At 44.8% G+C, this 22,151-nt stretch overlaps 2 protein-coding genes across 5 annotated transcripts in view; one reads left to right on the top strand and one right to left on the bottom strand.

Moving 5' to 3' along the window:
* LOC126253648 (T-cell immunomodulatory protein) overlaps positions 1 to 22,151 on the top strand; it is a 443,932-nt gene that overhangs the window by 94,293 nt on the left and 327,488 nt on the right. The gene's annotated exons all lie outside the window — the stretch shown is intronic.
* LOC126253651 (transmembrane protein 47) overlaps positions 1 to 22,151 on the bottom strand; it is a 387,066-nt gene that overhangs the window by 269,755 nt on the left and 95,160 nt on the right. Inside the window, exons 2-3 of one of the 2 annotated variants that reach the window (XM_049955162.1) lie at positions 14,673 to 14,736; positions 3,681 to 3,756 (exon numbers count right to left, since the gene is read on the bottom strand). In XM_049955162.1, the coding sequence (XP_049811119.1) occupies positions 3,681 to 3,731 (51 nt within the window). In that variant the 5' untranslated portion in view covers positions 3,732 to 3,756; positions 14,673 to 14,736. The remainder of the gene's footprint in view (positions 1 to 3,680; positions 3,757 to 14,672; positions 14,737 to 22,151) is intronic. The other variant, XM_049955159.1, reaches the window with a different exon arrangement.

The following is a 22,151-nucleotide window of genomic DNA, read 5'->3' as shown; positions in this document are numbered from 1 at the left end:
TTTCCGCCACTTACAGAATCTTCTTTATGTCTAATTCCAGTAGAAACCGTATGCGCCACGACGGTAATAATTTTCAATATACACTCCTGGAAATTGAAATAAGAACACCGTGAATTCATTGTCCCAGGAAGGGGAAACTTTATTGACACATTCCTGGGGTCAGATACATCACATGATCACACTGACAGAACCACAGGCACATAGACACAGGCAACAGAGCATGCACAATGTCGGCACTAGTACAGTGTATATCCACCTTTCGCAGCAATGCAGGCTGCTATTCTCCCATGGAGACGATCGTAGAGATGCTGGATGTAGTCCTGTGGAACGGCTTGCCATGCCATTTCCACCTGGCGCCTCAGTTGGACCAGCGTTCGTGCTGGACGTGCAGACCGCGTGAGACGACGCTTCATCCAGTCCCAAACATGCTCAATGGGGGACAGATCCGGAGATCTTGCTGGCCAGGGTAGTTGACGTACACCTTCTAGAGCACGTTGGGTGGCACGGGATACATGCGGACGTGCATTGTCCTGTTGGAACAGCAAGTTCCCTTGCCGGTCTAGGAATGGTAGAACGATGGGTTCGATGACGGTTTGGATGTACCGTGCACTATTCAGTGTCCCCTCGACGATCACCAGTGGTGTACGGCCGGTGTAGGAGATCGCTCCCCACACCATGATGCCGGGTGTTGGCCCTGTGTGCCTCGGTCGTATGCAGTCCTGATTGTGGCGCTCACCTGCACGGCGCCAAACACGCATACGACCATCATTGGCACCAAGGCAGAAGCGACTCCCATCGCTGAAGACGACACGTCTCCATTCGTCCCTCCATTCACGCCTGTCGCGACACCACTGGAGGCGGGCTGCACGATGTTGGGGCGTGAGCGGAAGACGGCCTAACGGTGTGCGGGACCGTAGCCCAGCTTCATGGAGACGGTTGCGAATGGTCCTCGCCGATACCCCAGGAGCAACAGTGTCCCTAATTTGCTGGGAAGTGGCGGTGCGGTCCCCTACGGCACTGCGTAGGATCCTACGGTCTTGGCGTGCATCCGTGCATCCGTGCGTCGCTGCGGTCCGGTCCCAGGTCGACGGGCACGTGCACCTTCCGCCGACCACTGGCGACAACATCGATGTACTCTGGAGACCTCACGCCCCACGTGTTGAGCAATTCGGCGGTACGTCCACCCGGCCTCCCGCATGCCCACTATACGCCCTCGCTCAAAGTCCGTCAACTGCACATACTGTTCACGTCCACGCTGTCGCGGCATGCTACCAGTGTTAAAGACTGCGATGGAGCTCCGTATGCCACGGCAAACTGGCTGACACTGACGGCAGCGGTGCACAAATGCTGCGCAGCTAGCGCCATTCGACGGCCAACACCGCGGTTCCTGGTGTGTCCGCTGTGCCGTGCGTGTGATCATTGCTTGTACAGCCCTCTCGCAGTGTCCGGAGCAAGTATGGTGGGTCTGACACACCGGTGTCAATGTGTTCTTTTTTCCATTTCCAGGAGTGTATTTTGGATAAAGGGCAGCATCGGTCGTAAATACTGAAATCCTTTATTTTACAGATCGATATCGGTCACTGTATGACCATCTTCAGTGCCTGGAACAACTATCTTTCTTACACATTCTTTATTAAAATTAATAAGTAGAATTTTAACTGCTCGTCTGACTTCCAGGTTCTGCCTAGCTAGACATATGTAGCGTACTTCAAGTTTAAGAACCTTAAAATCGGACTAGCTATTACGATTCAACTTATAAGTTTTAATAAAGAATGTTTAAGAAAGAAAATTGTTCCAGGCACTGAAAATGGTCACACACTGACCGAAATCCATCTGTAAAATAAAGGATTTCAATATTTACGACCGATGCTGCCATTTATCGAAAATACATTGACTTACAGAATCCTCAAGGGCATTTTTTTACGATTAGAACAGTATGTAACACCAAAACAATTACAAAATACCTTTGCGGATACATCCTTCTAATTGTAATTCTTAAGTTTCAAGTAATGAAAATCAATAACACGTCGACTAAATTAAAGATGTCTGAGTGTTGTAGGATGGAATCATTAACAATCATAATGTATGAGTCCATCGTAGCGCTGAAGAAAAGAAATACACCAATCCACAGTTTCTGAATAAATGATTTATTTTATGCAAATAGTTTGAAGCTGAGGGCGATCGTCAGAGGGTTGCGAATATTTCTCGCAGAAATATCACACTGTTGTCCTATAAATGACAGAATATTCCTGATTATCTCGTTTACGAAAGCTTTTTCATTGTATACAACGCCTTTTACATTTTTTTCTTACTTACGAACGGTTTTGCTTTTACACATTACAGCACAGACGTCGACATCATTTGTGTGTGGCATGCAAAACCGCCAACTAGTCAAGATGATGGACACGGGTTTACATCGGACGTCGAGCCAGCTGGTCATCTGACTGGCTGTACGAAAAGAACAAGATGGGCTAATAATGAAAAATCTTTGCTAGCCTAGCGTCAGTAAAAACCATCCCACAGTTCATGTTGTAATGCAATTCGTCAGCTGAAGAGGGTACTTCATTTTTGCAGTTTAATTTGGCCACCTTACGGCGAAACGTCGCATTGCTGACACGCTGCTTCTGTGCTGGTGGACGACACCAAAGCGGTTGATCTGGTTTTAAGTTTTATCCTTGATGGTGTCTACTCCTCTCTCTGAGGTATGACACACTGGCGTCATTGGCCGCTTGAGAGACTGGAGGGGTATCGCGTCGCCTGCCCCGGCCCAGAGGGACCATGGCTGCCCTTGCTCGATGGTCTGCCCTGGTTCCTGCTTTTCTCATTTTTTTTTACGTCTGTCGTTGGTTTATTGCCTCGTAGACTTCGTCCTTTTTTCTGAGAATTTATCAACTTACCTGCGTTGCTAGATTTCTTGAGATAATAGAGGGTGAGGAAATGCCAGTCGAAGGTAGAGGGTGCGTCCCCCATCGCATAACACGTCCCCGGGGGCCTCCAGTTGTTTTCTGAGAAGTGCAAGTCGCTCACCTTCATCCCCTTACCCCCTCTCTCACTTCTACTTCCTTCTATCTCTGTTTTCTTGATTCTCGGCAACAATCGTCTCCGAGGACTCTCTCCGGCTTGACGCATGTACGATGGTGGGACCGATGAGCAGCAATCCAATCTATTAGTGGAGTTCACTGAGCTTGCCTTTTTAATCAAACTGTACGAAAACCAATCTCTCTCTCTCTCTCTCTCTCTCTCTCGTTCCATGTCCTCTTTTTCTCTTCTGTCCATAAACTCCGAGTCTTTGACACAAGTCTAGTTTTTGAATGTGTCAGACGAAGCACAAAACTGTCCATAAAAACGACAATGACTTTATTCTTCATTTGAAGCTGTTCAGTTGAACCGTGTAACATTAGGGCTTGGAGTATGGGATATAAGGCTGGCAGACACTTTTAGTATTGTTTCCTGCAATGTATCCCACGATCGGGCGATAACTCAAAAACAAATAATGCAAATATGATCAGTTACATCGCTGGATATCTATTTAACGATTTGTATTTAAGATAAGTATAAACTGCAACAGTCAAAATGGTTTTCGACGAAGGTGCAGATAAATTCGTCACTTCTTTGGAGACAATGATCAGTCAGACATACTTAACACTACCATGACATCATCGACTATACTTTCAGCCTACCTTTAGCGGCCTCGTTATGGTAACCGTTTCGATGGTCGTCGTAGGCGCCATCTTGCTCTCCGACGGCCGTCGGGAGCTGAAACACACAGCACGTCCTTTTTCACTGGCTGATGCGGTCTTTCAACAACTGCAGACATTTGATGATTCTAGAGTATACAGTTTCTGGTCAAAGGTATCCGGACATCCTTACGTAAAACAGAATTGACTAATGATCATGTGTCACGAGAGCGGACCAGGCAATATAAAAGGAAGCGTCGAGTTTTCCTATCATGTCCTCTGCCAGGCACTTAAATGTGATTTGCAGACTATCGATGTAGAGGTACAGGAGCAGTGACAGCAGAATGGGTCGGTCAGGAGGGGTCAGTGACGTCGAACGTGGACCAGTCACTGAATGTCACCCGAGTATCAAATCTACCTGGGACATTTCGACCCTGCTACAATGCCCAGGTCTACTGTTAGTGATGGAAAAGAAGGAACAACCACAGGTTAACCAAGCTCAGGTAGATCTTGTGCACTAACGGACAGGGACACTCGAGCGTTGCCGAAGGTAGGAGTGAGAAATTGCACGAGGGCAGCGGAAGGGATATCTCGAGTTCCCCGGTACTACCAGTAGTCCGCTTAGCACAAGGGCTGAGCATAGATGGTAAAAAAATAATGAATACAATGGTCAAGCAGCTAGCTCTTCATAAACCTCACATTTGTGTAGTCAATACTAAGCGACGCTTGAGGTGGTGTACGCCACTGGTCAGTGGATGACTGGAATCGAGTGATACCCTGTGGCATACAGGTGGAAGGGTTTGGGTTTGGCGAATCCCTGGAGATTGTTAACAGTCGTCACGTGTGTTGGCAACAGTGAAGTACGGAAGAGGAGGTGGTGTTAGTTACGGTATGGGGATGGTTTTTGCACTTAAGAAAACGCTAGATGAGGAAATATATGTACACATTTTACAGGATTGTGGAATAGTTCGGGGACGATGACTGTATCAGCATGACACTGCACACTGTCATGAAGCATCTCTTGTGAGGCAATATTCTGTGGGCAGTAACATTCCTGAAAACTTTGGGGCGAGTTAGAGCGTCGACCTAGGTCCACATGTCAGTATCCAACATCTGGTATCGGCTATTGAAGAGAAAAGGGCTGCCTTTGCTCCACAGACATTCAACCCCAAATGAAGCGGTCCTGGCAGAATTCAAGCTGTTATAAAGACGAAAGGTGAGCATACTGCATTTTCATATGTCCTCTAATAGGTGTCCGGATACATCTGATCAAATAATGTGTTGTATAAATTAAACGTACTACTTCTAATAAAGAACAAAACATGAAATCTAATTACTGAAGGGTCTCAAGGCACCCTCCGAAATTTTAACCATATTTCCGTGGTTGAATGAGAATAAAATCCCACTTGCACTCAGTCTCGAACAAACAGTTGGTCGTGAGTTATTAAACTGAGGACTAAAAAATATTTCCACGCAAAATTGTAATTCGATTGTTCATTGTCAGCAGGAAGTACCAACAGAAACTGCCAACTGTGCTATACAACAATTTAAGACGAAATTAAATTTCGTCTCGTGTAATAAAAATGTAATCGGTCGGTCTCCCTCCAAGATGCAAGCGAAAGTAGTAAAAAATAACAGAATTAAAATAGCTTATCACTTCCAGTTATTCGAATGAGTTTTTCAGCTGCCTTAAAAATTTGACATCAACAGTGTGTCCAGTATTTCACCAAAGTCATGTTAGCCAATCTAATGCTTCTATTTTTTAGTTACGCTGGTGTGTAAAATCCATCGAATTAGACGGCAAATAACTGACAAGAAAATACAGGACTATGGCACCTCATTTAACGATATCACAGGCCATTCTAAGAAGTTTATTCATGTTTCACTCTGCTGCAGTCATGATATTCTGAGGAAACTGACGAGTTATTTAAATGGCGGATCTTGTGCTGTAGCGTCAAGCTTTGAAGGGTTAGTGGACTTCGCGGGTGAACTAACTGCACACACGAAAACGGACGTAAAAGAAACTTAATGTGTACCTGTGTGGTGCAGGGTCGGTTCTGTAACTCAGTCTGTCAAGGGGGGGGGGGGGGGGGGGAGGAGGAGAATGGAATATCGCCCAACAAAATGGAAGTTGGGGGCCTCCACCGACAAACTGGTAAAATATGGTGTTGCTTAAATTAGTTTATGGTAACTGTTTTGGAGTTCAGGGTAAAAACGTGTCTACAGAATGTGTGTGCCCGGGAAAATAATACGATTTGACGCAGATGTCCGGCGATTTCGAAGTTTTTGTCTGGGATCAGCAATTTAAGTGCTGGTAGGCATACCCGGCTTATTTAGCTTTCTTGATTATGGTAAGTAGTACTCGTACATTAATATACATATGGTGTATGTTAATAAATAATAAGACGCTCATTTTAAGTTAAATGATATTTATTGGTTTGGATAGTAAGCTATTTGCCGCTCTTATTCTTTTGTTAAAATGTGTTTGAAATGCATTGCAACCTATGTTGCTACATAAATATAAAAAAAGATTGAAACTGTTGAAGTAATATATTCGCTGTAAATAGTCTTCACCTGAAGATGTTGGACAGTTGCTCCGAGGAAATAATGTGGAATTTGCACAACGTGATTCGGCGGCAAACCCGTGAAGACTATTCACAACACATATTCGCTGATTTCTGAAGTCATTTAATCATTGTAATATGAGACACCAGTGGGGGGGGGGGGGCTATAGCCCCTCACTTGCCACCGCCCCTGGCTGTGTGCCTAAATCTACAAATGACGGATGTCACATCCATGGAAATAAGAAAAACTGTCAATTTCATTAGTCGGAAGTAATGTAGTATAAGGCCTAAAAACTGCGATCATTTGAACCGAAGAATAAAATTATTGCACCAGTTACTATAAAAAGCTGTCTGAGGAGGAGCAGTATTGTTGTACTCTACATATTCAAGATGAACAGTGGCAACATGAATTTGCGGCACCAAGTCAACCAGACCAAAAATGATTATGATTAACATGTGACGAAAACTGAGCAAAGAATGTATTTAGAATGAATATTTCCCTCGGTAGCGGAGTTTGCACTGTTTCGGAACTTCCTGATGCCAGAACAGAATTGTGTGCCGCACTAGGACTCGAACCCAGAACAGTGACTTGCAAGCGATGGTATTACGATCTAAGAGTTGAGTCCTTAAGAATGCAACAAGTTTGCTATATGCATGTATGCTGCCTGACAAAAAGCTGAAATTCTCTGTCACAGATAGAGCAGTCAACAGAGTGCATTGGTGCTTAGTGTTGTTAGCAGGCCTGGTAGGGTATATAAGGGGGTGTGATCAGCATCAGATGATGTGAGCTATCACTGAAGGATACGAAGATGCCGTGTACCCATGTTAACAGTGTTAGCGCCTCTATTTGATCGGATGGTGGAACCGGGCATTATCCAGACTTGTGGGACATTCGGATAAGACAGTGGCCCGATGATCGACGACATGGGCCAAAGGTGCGGTCTATGACGTCTGACTATAACAGAGGAGGAATGCTGTACTGTGCAACAAGCACACTGTAACTCCTTCACATCTACGCCTGCCACACAAGAACAAGTAATGGATTCCCTGCAACATCCAGAGGCATCCCACGCCATTGGTCGGAGACAAACAGCAGCTGCAGTAAAGGATTAAATTTACATGAAAGTGACAATGAGGAAAAAAGGGAAAGCATGGACAGGAATTCGTGACTTCCAGCAGCACAGTCCATTTTGTTAATACACTGGCGAAAATTGAAAATCTGCGCTGGACCGGGACTCGAACCCGCATTTTCCGCTTCTCATGAGTGGTTGCCTTAACCAGTTCGACCATCTGGGCAGGGTCCTCGACCAACTCAAATTTCTAACTTATTGTCGCTGCAATGCGTCGTTCCTTGTCCATTAACCCCCTACTCGCAAATTAATGATTCCCGTAACAATTCGGACCATATTAGAACACCAACGTCATGCAGCCGCAGCCCAATTACAGAAATGGATATATTTAAGTGTTGTCTTCGCTGTCGGACATGTCCAACAAAACAGACGCCATTCAAATATATACATTAAGGGATTACCGTCCCACGCATAGGCTGCTGCTAACACAACACAGACGGCCAGGCCAAATTTGGAGCGGTGCTGTCACTAGGAAGCGAGGGCTACTGGTGAATGGTGTCGCATTGTGATCGGGGGGGGGGGGGGGGGGGAAGAATCACGGTTCCGCACTACTGTGGACGACGATCCTCGGCGAGTATGGCGACATCCTGCAGGAAGGCCCTTTCTTCCAATGTTTTTGAGAGGCACAGCGATGTTAATCTTGGCGTCACGGTGTTGGAAGCCACTGAATAAAACTTCAGGCCACGGCTGGTAATGACTGAGGCAACTGACAGCAAACTGTACGTCACGGACATTTTCCGTCCTTGCGTGTCACCTCTCATGCGACTGTGTCCTGGTGCTATTTTTTAAGAGGACAGTGCACGTCCGCACACGGCTCGCATGCCTATGAATTGGCTGCGACACGCTGACGTACTCCCGTGGCTAGTAAGATTCGCAGATCTGTCCCCATTAGAACGTGAGAGTGACAGGCTCGCACGTCAGCTCCATCGCGGTGCCAGTATTCGGGATATAGAGGACCATTTAGAACTTTTTGCGTCAGTTTGCCTCAGGGGAGGATAAAACGGCCCCTCTCAAAAGAGTGGATGCATTCAGGTCAGAAGTAGTGCAACGTCATATTGATAAGTGGGCTCATACTGGCAACTGCTTTAGAAATTGACTCTCACACGTGTTGTTTCGCTTCCTGCACCTCTTTAGGACCCTTCAAGTTTTTGTCAGGCAGAATACAGAGTGCGTTCCATAAGTAATGCGACCAATTTTTTTCTGACGCCACGGTACACCACAGCGTGTTGTAACCGGCTGGACTAAGTGCAGGGGGGGGGGGGGGGGTGTTAGCTTCAAAACGCTCGTTGTCTCATTCGGCTGCGAGCTGCCAGAGTGTCAGGACATGCGTTTCCGTCAACCCCGTTTTGAGTTTATGTAACACGTCAGAATGGATCATTCTGTAGAGCAACGGTACGCCATCAAACGTTGCGTTAAACTTGGGAAGTGCACCACCGAAACGTTTCCATTACTTCGGCATGCCTTTGGGACTTATTGCTTCTCCAAATCACAAGTTTTCCTATGGCACAAGTCGTTTATTGAGGGCCGAGAGGAGATCGCCGACGAACCTCGTATTGGACGGCCATCAACCGCACGAGTTGACGAAAATGTGGCGCGTGTGTGCGATTGTTTGAACTCTGACAGACGGCTGAGCCTTCAATTGATAGCACAGACTCTAAACACGTCAAAAACAACCGTTTTCCGCATTGCGACCGAAGATTTGAACACGAGAAAGGTGTGTGGCAAACTCGTCCCAAAAGTGTTGACCGACGAACACAAGCACATGCGAGTGCTTCGGTGCCGAGAAATGTTGGAAACGTGTGAAAATGATCCTAATTTTTTAAACTCGGTTATCACTGGTGATGAGTCGTGGATTTCTGAGTATGACCCTGAGATGAAAAGGCAGAGTTCAGAGTGGCACACCCCATCGTCGCCCCGTCGCAAGTAGGCACGCACGAGCAAGTCCAGGATCAAAACCATGCTCATTGTCTTCTTTGACGTCAGAGGCATTGTCCACCACGAATTCGTACCTACCGGGACTACAGTGAACTTAGCTTTCTACTTGAAAGTGCTTAAAAGACTGAAAAGGAGGGTCGTGCGCTGCCGAAGCGACATCAAGGACACGCAGAAAGTTCACCACGACAACGCGAGTCACAGCGCCTTCACTGTCAACGACTTCCTGGCCAGGACCAAGACCACATTGGTTCCCCAGTTTCCCTACAGTGCTGACCTGGCTCCCGCTGACTTTTTTTTTGTGTCCTCGGTTAAAAGGAGTTATGAAAGGAAGACATTGGGACACGATTGAAAGCATCCAGGCGCGTGTTACATCATCTCTAAAGGACATTCCGGAAAAGGCATTCCAGGATTCCTTCCAGGCATGGAAACATCGCCTCCAGAAGTGTATCGACGCAAGAGGGTGCTATTTTGAAAAATTTTGATTATTTGTACGAATATATTCAATAAATGATTTTTTATGTATTTGGTCGCATTACTTATGGAACGCACCTTGTATATAGCGTAACCTAGCTCCATTCACGCAAACTAAGTCAAACTCAAAACAGATTAAATGAGTAAGACACATGAAAACCTCAACAAATATCACAACACAGCAGTTCGTAAAAATCAGTTGATGGTCACTGTGAAAACGCCAAGCGAGTCCATATGAATTTGTAGTTCAAGTACATATTATTCTCGGGCAAGGTGCCGTCGCGAAAATTCCACAACATTTCGTCGGCGCAACTGACCGACATCTTCAGGTGCGGCGAATACACTGTCATAAATAAGAGGCTTCAGTCACAACCTCAGCAGTCAGAGACGAAACTGCGCTGTCGTGAAAGCGTCAAATTTCGGCGACCAATAGCACAGATACGCAGATCGGTACCGAGGCAGCTACCCCACGTGTCGGGCGATGAACACACAGCAGACCGGCACCGACTCAGCAGCGTTGCATGATTGGTGGTGGTGGTAGCGCGGGCCAAGGTAGTGTTGTCGCTGCTGGAGTACAGGTTATCCCTCATGTTCTACTGTCCCCGTTAATGAATATCGGTAAAACGAATATCGCACTAGATCAATCTTGCAAAGTTTTTTTAAATCGACGCTTTCAGCCGACACTAGGCATCACATGACGCGACGATAATCATTTGTTTGGGCTGACTACAGCTACACACTGCAAAAACAAAGTTGCAAAAATCTGCTGAAACACAGAGACACAAAATGCACTTAACGACTTAGACACACCCTGTATACAGTTAGCACTTTCGGCACTGACCTTCTGCAGGGTAGACAGTGAATGGAGCATACAAACCGCCGAAAGGTAAGCAAATGATATAAATTGTATGTGTTGTGGCGGTTAGGCGAGAAACAACATACGATCACTTTATCACCCAATACAAATTTCAATTTGTAACGTGTCAGATATAGGTACAGGCTATATAATTTAATATTTTAACTGAACAGTACCCATATCACAAGCACTGACGGTCGGCATCAAAGAAACAATTGCATACATCGCCAGTTGGATTCCTTTTTGGTTGTGTACAGACCTACGACCTACATTCACTACGCGCGATCAGAGCACGTTTGCTGTCTATTGGGAAACGACACTTAGAGATGGAATGACTAGTATGTATTTCATTCTCTATTTCGCTTTGTTAGTAGATCCAAGACAAGTGTGTCATTGTTTGACGGCTTCCAATAATCATCCGTGTTCACAACTCGGGGAAAAACACTTCCATTAACTGCGGTAGCAGCGAAATAAACGCATAAAGACACACCCCGCGAAACCTCTTTTACACTGATGAACCAAAACATTACGACCACTGGCCATGGTAGGGCTTAATGCCGCCTGGCACGTTGGAGACACGTTACCGCGATATAGAAAGTAAATGAGCAGAGCGGAGACATACGGGGAATCATTGTGGCGACTAAGAGCCACAAATTGGGAAATCCACTTACAGAAGCTACTCTGACCTAGAGCAGATTTTTATGACCCGCCGCCTGGGAAGGAGCATCTCTCAAACTGCGAAGCTGGTCAGATTTTCGCGTGCTACTGTCTGTGGAAAGTCGCTGAAGGGCGGAGAAACCACGAGTAGGTGACTGTGTTGGATGTTCACGCCTCATCGCAGATCGTGGAGGCCGGAGTTTTGTACGCTTTGTTAAGCAGGGTATGCTACGTTCCGTGGCGGATCTGTCGAAAGGGTACAATGCTTGTACAGCCATGTGTTTCGTAGCACACAATTCAGCGCACATTATTGAACGCGCGGCTCCGCAGTACATGTTTCCGTGGTGACCCAACGACATCGTCGGTTAAGATTGCAGCGGGTACGGGATCATCGAGGTTTAACCGTTCATCAATGGTAACGTGTCACCTGGTCGGATAAATCACTTCTTCTCATACCAGGGTTGTGTCCGGCGAACGGTTGCTCGAAACATGCGCCACGGCGCGGACAATGACAGGTGGGGCCAGTATTACGCAAGTGAGGACATTCATTTGTGCCTTCTCGGAACCTGTCGTAATCCAAGACAACGTACCGCTGTGGACTGCGTGAAATGTACTGCGGTCCGCCTGTGTCAGTTCATGCTCTATATCCGCGCCACAGCGCCAGAATCGAGCTATAGTGGTTTGATTAGCACGATTGTGAACCCACACTGATGTCTTGACCACCGCCTAATCTCAACCAAATGGAACGTATCTATGACGGTATCGGGCGACAGCTTCGCGTTCACGAACCATCGGCTCACAATTATGGGGAATTGCGTGACCCGTGCGTGCATATCTGGTCCCACATACCTCCGAAAATCTACAAAGGACTTAGTGAATCCAAGCTGCGGACAATCGCGCTATATTGCGTTTATAAGGCGGAGCAACACGGCAATAAGCAGGTGGTCATAATCTTCTGGGTCATCAATGTAGAGGTGCTTCGCCAGAGCTCACGATCTACGAACGGTAACGACAAATCTAGTAGCCAGTCCTAACAATGTGACTGAAGAGTGAATGGTCTGAAGAAGTGGACTTTTGTAGTTGCACTTTACAATATTTGTATTACCTTAATACCTGCTCTTGTTGGACTGCCAACTTCACGAATCAGCTTGTTAGAGCACAAGCTAAGGGAAATGAAATTGTCTGAGATTGCATTACCAAACTTGCCTTTCCAGTTCGGTGTAATGGTATCCACACGATACCTGTGTTCCTGTATATCTTCCTTCAACGTGGATCGCATACATCGACGAAGTGCTTTTCATATCAAGTGCAGCACAAACCACAAATACCTCTTTCGGAGACATTTTCGACCCACTTCCCTGAAGTTTCCTTTCGCCACTGCGAAGTAATGCCAAACTTGAGCGATTAAAACCAGGTAAGTTATTGCCCGCGTTGTTGTGTTGGCACTCCCTAACAAGCTATCAGGCCGAAGGGAGTGAAGCTGACAAGACTGTTTTGAAGCGTAAGAATCAATTGTGGTCAGTGTTTTCTGAGGATTTTCCTGGCTCTGAGCACTATGGGACTTAACTTATGAGGTCATCAGTCCCCTAGAACTTAGAACTACTTAAACCTAACTAACCTAAGGACAGCACACACGTCCATGCCCGAGGCAGGATTCGAACCTGCGACCGTAGCGATCGCGCGGTTCCGGACTGTAGCGCCTAGAACCGCTCGGCCACTCAGGCCGGCGGATTTTCCTGGCTGTAAGCCGTATAGCAGAGCTATCCCCAGTAACCCCCTACAAACAAATTCTTAACTGGAAGATATAAAAACCCCATTCCCCTGGTATCCACTTGTCCACCGTAAATAAATATGCAAACCACAATAACAGCTGAACCGATGGTCGCAGAGAGCATCCTCGTCAGGCACTCTAACAACCAGCCCACCTTTTCTTGAGATGTGGGTATAGACACTGGGAGTAAATGTAAAGCCAATATTCCCAAGGTGACCATTCGTTTGCTCGTAAATGTCTCTCGTAGCGTGACACCCCCCCCCCCCCCCCACAAACAAATATATATATATCTCTCTCTCTCTCGTGACACCCCCCCCACCTCCCCACAAACAAATCTATCTCTCTCTCTCTCTCTCTCTCTCTCTCTCTCTCTCTCTCTCTCACACACACACACACACACACACACACATACACACACACACACACACACACACAGCTGTCCTTATGTTTATTGTTCACTTGCTTCGTCTACTGCCTCTTAACGGCACATTTAATACGCGTATACATCCAGACACATGGACTTCGCATACCCACAGCCTCTCAATTGAATAACAACAGAACATTCTGTTGAGCACCATATACGCAGGACCTCCACTTATTCAGTTAAAAGGGCACGTCACCGAGAGCGAGCGAACGAACGAACGCGAGACCAGACCACCGCGAGCTATTGCGAGTTATTACATCAGATGTCCATTTATAACAGCCCCGTGGACTATATTTACGTTCTTGTTCAAATGGAAAGCATAAGCCTGCACTGTGTTTGAAGCTATACTTTTCACCCGTAGTGCAGCACTGTGCAACAAGCCACAGCAACAGGCACGTTCCCAACGCAGGATTTTACAGAGTATTGTTCGGACATGCCGCGCTAACAAAATCAAATGGCATTTTACAGAACAGTATTCCATTTAATTTCTTATTGTAAACTGAAGCACACTTTACGAGAAACACCTTGACCTTCAAACGTACGATGAAATTATGTTTTTCTGTGTGTAACAAATTCAATGTGAGTTGATGCGAGGAATACGCGACTATTTACTTCCCACTGGCTTCATCATTTTTGTACTCATAACCGATGCTCTCACACTGCTTGATCATCATTTCATATTTTTCGGCGACCAATTTCATGACATGTAAACTACAAAACTATAAACAACATCGAAAATTACAAGCAGGCATAACCGCAGTTCCTTCAAAGGAAAACTGTGTCCCACTACAATACTTTATCCCAACACGACAGATTCCAAAGACAAAATCTCTCCATTATTCCTTTAGGACGCCAGGAGGAAAATCAAGAAAATTGAGAGACTTTACTGTTGCGTAACCCACTGTGCCTAACATCAGAGAGCAAGCATGTTCAACTTTCCTGCGAAATCTTTATCGCCCCAAGCATAAATAGCCTGGGTGCAAGCTCGATTGAAACTACGTGGAACTTTGACCGAGAGCGGCTGATCTTTGACTGAGGCGATTGTAAAACATGTTACTGAGGACACTAATTAATTATAGAATCATTTACCGTCACAGTGTTAAATAATAGGCGGTACTTAAAAATGTGGCTACGACTTTTTGATATTCCCTGTCAAATTCAGTATTAATTTGTACACGGGTACTCACCTTTGGGTGTGGAGGTACGTAGGTCTGTTGAGCGAAGCAATCTTGGCTGCTTGAAGTTCACCGGCTGCACAGTCCACATGCAACAACATTGCAAACAACAAACGCAAGCTGTTAGTCAATTAGCATCACACGGCACACGAGCTCGCAAGTGATAGAGAAGCCGCCTGTGTGTCACTTTTTCAGCCCAGCTTCCGTATCACAGCGAGCATAAACAAAGAAAACTGTATTACTGTAACAAGACAGTATGTACTATATAACTTACCTGGAATAACAGGTACTGTGCAATGATATTTAAGAAAGTCTAGAAAATTATCAATGGTTTTACGTCAAGTATTAACAAAGGAAAATTCATTACACAATATTATTTTAATCCTCACACCAACCACAGCCCATACTGTAAAAATTAATTTGATACACACAGATACGAATTAAATGACTAGGTGCAACTTCAGTCTTTACTCATTGAGTTACGAAGCATGGAATGCCGTGAAAGAGAAAGTGTCAAATTTAGAACGTTCACTACTTATGGCAACGGAGAAACGATTGAAGTTTCTGTCTGTCACAACTAAAGAAAGGATATTTTATTATGAGGAGTTACGTTGAGGAGTCAAACCAGAAGCTCTGCCAAGTTTTTTCTTGTTTTTTTCACTCAGGTTCAATGATTCCTTGGTACTACCTAATGCAGGGTACTTTCAGATCAATCACTAAATGACTTTGACCCCAAAAATTGATAATCAATAGACAAGCGAGTTGCTGCACAGCGAAAAGTTTCGACATTCTGGACAAGACGTAATCTGGTACCGCCACATTAGAATACATGCCGGGGAGTGAACCAAAGGAAGGGCTGGCTGCTGGGAACAACCTTAGACACGGTTAAACGTAAAGGTTGGGGCCAACTGCAGCCAATGTCGTTCTCCCTCTCCTATTTTACCTACAATCTTTAAGTCAGAAAGTTCGAGCTGTAGATGCAGCCATGACTGACACAAACGAAAATACAAGCACACTTAGAAGCAATCTCTACATTGGGAAAACTAACTAGGAGTATCTCTTTGGGTTTCCGTTCTACATACTCATTGCGCTAAATTCCAAACTGAAATGCGTTCTTCTTTACTGAGTGATATCATCAGCTGAAAATGTAAGTCACTTGATCTGTTAGTCATGGTCGTGGACTAAAAAAAAGAGCATTTTAACAAATTCATTAATTCGGTACACAGTTGCGGAGTATCAGCGCACTCAAAACGTAGAAAAACTAGCAAGTCCATGTGTTCCATGCAGCCAGATGGCAAATTTCATCTCTGTAATTTAAAAAGTGGTAAATGGTTAGCGGCATACCTTGGCTCACGATGGTACTTCCGTCGCCTGAACCCCGGACTAACTTTTGTAGCAATCGAAAACTATTGGAAGTATTAAAAACAAAAAAGAAAACGCTTTGTATCTCTCAGGGGGCGGTAGCCCAACATTTGTTCTAGCGCATCATCTCCAAGGGCGCGTTCTGTCGAAAGTGGAGTGCCCAGTGAAAAGACTCCATCGCTCTGATGCAGATTCCTCTATCGGCGTTACAGATTCCAAACCTGATATGGAGATCATTCGAGACAATATTATATACCCAGATAAAGGCTTTGTCAGTAGTTCACACACTGAGAAATGTTGCAAGTAAATCATGAGAATTGTAATACAGTGTGGGGCAAATAAAAGTGGCCCAGACGAGAGGACACGACTGAACGTGGCTGTATGCACATATCCACATCTAGTGACACGCACCCCAGGTGTACGCCTGCCACGTGATACTGACCGGTTCAGAGTGTAGTGCGAGCTTTCAGTGCAAAGCGGACGGTGGTACTCAACAGTGGAGCAGCGAGTGTTCGTTGTGGAAAGTTACCGGACAATAAAATCGTGGAAACGGTGCGGTCAGTTCTTTGCTGAGAAGTTTAATGGTGTCAAAGTACCAGCAAAGAGTACCATACAACGCTTAGTCCGGAATTGGCGTCAGACGAGTCAAAAAACATTCCGAACGTCCCCGCACTCCAGAAAATGCTTCAGAGTTCTACCAAATCAACCCAACACCTGTCGCAACAGACCGGGATATCACGTCGACCATACGGACGAATACTTTACCTGGACCTGTACAGGCATCCCTTCCGAGGCTGTGCTGTCCATGCACTGAAACCAGCCTCTCCAGGTTTGTGAGTGGTTGTCCACCGAGACATCAATGAATGGCTTGGACACGGATCTGTTCTTTAATCTGCTCAAGCCTGGGTTCACCTAAGTACTTATGTCAGCTCACAGAATCACACGTTCTGGGCAGCGGAGAATCACATAACTTCCACGCAACACCGATGCATGATCAGAAGGTTGGGGTTTGGCGTGCAGCGTACGCACACCGCATTATTGGATCTTCTTTAATCATTTTCTGACTTTGGTGAGTTACTTTGCCAACATTTTGAAACCATTTGTGACCGCATTAACGCAGGAGGAAAAGATCTACAGTTACTTCCAACACGATGGAGCAACTGCCCATACAGCCGGCCGAACCTTGGAGCACATTCGCACAATCTTCGTGCCTGACAGAGTTGTTAACAGAGATTAGTCTGGTCGCGGCCCTAACTGACCATCCAGGTCACCTGATCTGTCAGTGTGCGGTTGCTTTGTGTGGGGAGCCCGCAACTCTAAGATGTATTCCAACAACCCTCAGTCTTCAAGAACTGCAGCAGAACATTTCGGATGTGACTGCAGCAATTCCAGCAGTCACCCTTCAGCAACTTGCTGACCAGGGCCCTACAGTGGCAAGACATGGATGCTTGTCACTTTCAGCATCTGCTGTGGTCAGGTTAGTGCTGTATTTCCTTTCCTATGCTGTGTTTCTTTGTAGCCTGGAACTCTGCTCTCTGGGCCACCTTTACTTGCCCCACCATGTATTAATAATCCAGTAGTAACTGTAAGCATTCGCCACAAAAACCAGAATTCATTTTTCTTTTGAGAAACAGTACATTCACATTTCTAAGGCCACTGACAGTTGAATGCAGTAACAAGGACTTTCAAAACCTCTGAAGAGGTGTAATGTTGTTACTGAAGAAAATAATAATTTACCACAACTGTGGACGAAATTTAATCATTCTGAACTTATTTGGACTATTTTACATATTGCTAGTGAGGCTACGATTGAACGAACAGAAACATTAGGGTTAAGGAAGGCCAATTGTTGTTAGGGCAACTTCGTTCGTATACAGCGGGTAACTGGATCTTAAATTTCCCCTCATTGTCACTGTGCCAGAAATTTGTTTGAGGAAGAAATGGGTTTTTAATTTAATTGGAAAAGTGTCATTCGGAATTTCGACAGCAAATCTTACCATGATTCCTAGGACCTTTGTTGTAGTGTCTCTCATACATGAATGAAGTTATTAACAATCCCACGTTGAAAATGAAATCACTTCTAAAATACTGCGCGGCTGTGTACGCATGTAAATAGAAAATAACGTATATCACCGTATAATCTCCAAAGAACCTCCCTTAAGTGTAGCTTGATAACATCAAATTTTCTAAAGCAGATCTCTTGTTACTATAAACTTCATATTACATGTAACAGAAAGCCTGTAACAGAAAGAAATTAGAATTATCCCCTGATTTTTATACAGTTACGATGGGGCACTTGACAGTATCTTTTTCCATTTTTCAGTTATAACGAGAAAATTGTGCGCTGTTATGAATAAAACCAGACATCTCGGGTTGTTTAAAGGACCACTAGCAAATTACAGAAGCTCTTTAACGAACCTAGAGCTGTTATAAAATTACAGAAAAACATACCTAAAGTGAAAGTGGACAGCAGCACTATTATACTGTTAAAATAAAGAAAGAGAAAAAGACAACGGGTCGATCCACTGACCACCTCCCACACGATATTGGCTTCGTATACCTCTGCTGCGTACCGGTACTCCTACGTAAACGCCCCCGCTTTCGGACCTGACAACGCAAAAGGACGTAATTATTAATGGGAAAGGGGGCGGCCGACACGCTTCAGCGAATAAACACAATTGACAATAACTCCGGCTCTGCCTTGCCCGTAACTATGGTCACATATGCTACTGGGTAAACCCTAATGAGACTGGTATAACATTTGAAAACGATATGAGGTACCCTCTGCGTTAAGCAACGAAAAAGTGAAGGGCGCACGCTGCGAACTATGGGACAAGCTACAAGGGCGTACCATTTAGGCACTAACAAGTGATGATCTAACAGACGCAATCATATGAGGTCACTTTACGTGACCGGCAGCACTTGCCAAGAAACACAGTTTTTCTATCCAAGGAGCACAGTGTCATTTCAATGGGAAACAAATCTGTTCTACCAGATATCTTCTGCAATATCTCACCAAGGTAGCTTTCACAGCGTGACAGTTAGCAAATATATCTTTTCCTTATTCTTATTTGAGATAGAAAAGTGGAAAAATGCCGTTATGTGGAAATCGCGACACGTGGTATTTCTCTTTTATACTGTGGGACGTCCTGCGCATCGGAAATTTTTAGCTTAGTAAAGACGTACGTCTTTGCATGAATGAGGAAAAGTCAACTTGAGGAAACTTTGTTCCTGTTGGCAACAATTGTTTGGCTCAAACACACGGACGGTGAAATTGACGAACATCGTTAAGATCTGGAGTCCTGTACCGTTAGCATACTGCTACTGAATGATATAGGAAAGCAGTTCTCAGCATCTCTTCTGCGATTCCAGCACGAGAAAACGACTATAAACGGATGCACTGATGCAGAAACTGCTGCTCCATGAATTTTCTTTCCTCCTCTCTTGCTCGTTTCCTGAGGCTACATGTATCTACAATTAGAGCAGAATAATTACAATAATATTTTCCCGACTATCATTTTCAATTCCAGTAATTAGTGTGATGCTTACGTTTTCCCAGAACGAGACTAAACTTGCGTTAAATTACTTCGCCGTTTTCATACATCAGTCATTTCCAACACAGTTCGCTCAAACACACCCGCTTTTTCATGAAAAAAACTTTGCTCACAGTAAAGCATGATGATGAAGGTTATCTAGGGGGAAAAAAAGAGGTACTGAGAAATCCTATAGTAGTGAAAAAGAACACCTATGTAGTGCAGTGGTCGGCAGCTGGACCTAACAAATGATACTTGCAAACGCGAAGGTCATTCGTCTTTTGTTTGCTTTCTTCCACTATTTCTATTTATTTTTATATTTAGAGATTATTTCTCCGGCGAGCTAGAAATAATTACATTTTCCACAAAACTTTAAACATGACTGCGTTGTCAGCGACCGATACAAGGTAAAATTAAAACAATTGCAGCCTTCGGTCGCGAAAGTGAAGGTTTTTCGCGACAGAGGGCTGCATTTGTTTTAATTTTACATTTCCTTTACCTTGCTCGTATTTACTTCAACACAGTAGCACAATTACATTGTTAAGTATTAAGATGATGTGTTACAGTGTAATTATTTTACGTTAATACGCACCAACAAACACTTCAAATTCATTTTACAGGTTTAACCTTAAAGTCTAGAGATGAGGCATTTCTTTATACCAGCTGTAACTCTGAGAGCAGGAAATTGGCCACAGACTTGTTGAATCATCCCCCTATTCACGAGGACGGAGTTAAGGAAATCCTGAAAAACCGAAATTAGGCTAACACCTTTGGCGCCAATTCGGAAGGAGATGCTGCTAACCAAAGCTCCAAGAGGTATTCGTATACTGACGTATTTACAGGGTGTACATAAAGTCCGGGGACACTTTCAATTATTTATTGCACGAGAACTAAACATTGTACAGATGTCATAGATACTGCATTTTGAAGAGATACACTTTTTTTTTTTTTACTAACATTCGATATGCGAACCTTGTATGACCCGGCAGAGACGTCCATACGGTAATCGAACTCTTGCCATACCGTCCCAGCATGGCATCGCCGACTGTGGCAGTCGCTTCCCGTATTCCCCCCCGGAGCTCTGGTACATCACGTGGCAGGGGCGGTACATACACCAGATCTTTAATGTGTCCCCACAGAAAAAAGCAACACGGGGTGAGATCTGGTGATCGAGGAGGCCATTTCACGAACTCGCCATATTTGCGACTAGCGCTGACTATCAGCAAATTGCCAAACTACGCTTTGGCTGTATACATGAAAAACTTTCAGGGTCTCTCTTCAAAACGACATATGTATGATATCTGTACAATGTTTGGTTCTTATTCAATAAATAATTGAACGTGTTCCCGGACTTTATGGACACCCTGTATTTTGTCAATGTGTATGTGACAATGGTTACCGGTGGATTTAGATGGAAAGCAAGACAAACAACATAATGCAAGATTAAGAATACTGTTGTCAAATACTAAATCAGTCATTAACGTAGAAAACAATATTTGGAGTCAAATATTTCTGAAATTATTTTTAGGGAATAAGACTTTTAGGGATTTTTCTTTCCATTCCAATAAAAACACACTGAAAAACCATGTTCAGGTAGCCTCCGCCACATTGTGCAAGATCACTGTCAGAGTGCTAATGCAGATTAATATATCGCTGAAATGATACAATGTATTATTTTTCCTTTGCTCCTTCTGTGCAGTTTATTTCAACGTTACAATTTTTCATTACACTTCTTTGAATAAGAAGTAAAAAATGATGGATAAAAAATGTTAAATACTACACTTAGTTAGGGATCTTTTGCTGTTTCGCCGGCCTGTTCTCTCCTCTTCGATCGTATAGTATCTCCACCAAGAGGAGAAATAAGAACCCGGATGCCATCACGTTGCAAGTTAATCATAGTACGACAGAGTAGTCTGTTTTTAAATATTCGCGAAGTCTAAATACCTGCAGATGCTACACGAGAGGTGTTGTGCATCACGGAGACATTTACTGTTGGACATTTACCGTTGAAATTCCTTCCTCTAAGTAGGGTGGGGAAAAATATTAGTCGCTCCCACTTGCGGCCCGTGAAATGACCACGACGAAAGGATTATGATAGAACAGAACAGGGAAGCAGTGAGAAATGATAACGGTAACCAGAATAGCCTTCGCCACATATTGTAAGGTCGTAACATATCCAACCGTCAGCAAGAAACCGCGCGGTCTTGGCGTCTTGTCATGGCCCGCGCGGGCCTCCCCGTTGGAGGTTCGAGTCCTCCCTTGGGGAAGGGTGTGTGTGTGTGTGTGTGTGTGTGTGTGTGTGTGTGTGTGTCGTCCTAAACGCAAGTTAGTAGTGTGTAAGCCTAGCGCCTGCCGCTGTGGCCATGCGGTTCTAGGCGCTTCAGTCAGGAACCGCGCGACTGCTACGGTCGCAGGTTCGAATCCTGCCTCGGGCATGGGTGTGTGTGATGTCCTTAGGTTATTTAGGTTTAAGTAGTTCTGAGTTCTAGGAGACTGATGACCTCAGATGTTAAGTCCCATACTGCTCAGAGCCATTTTGTAAGCCTAGGGACCGATGACCTCAGCAGTTTGGTCTCACAAGTCCTTACCACAAATT

This window comes from Schistocerca nitens, chromosome 4 (assembly GCF_023898315.1).
Source record: "Schistocerca nitens isolate TAMUIC-IGC-003100 chromosome 4, iqSchNite1.1, whole genome shotgun sequence".
Lineage (NCBI taxonomy): Eukaryota > Metazoa > Arthropoda > Insecta > Orthoptera > Acrididae > Schistocerca > Schistocerca nitens.
The sequence above is the reverse complement of the archived record's forward strand: the minus strand, read 5'-3'. Positions and strand labels throughout refer to the sequence as shown.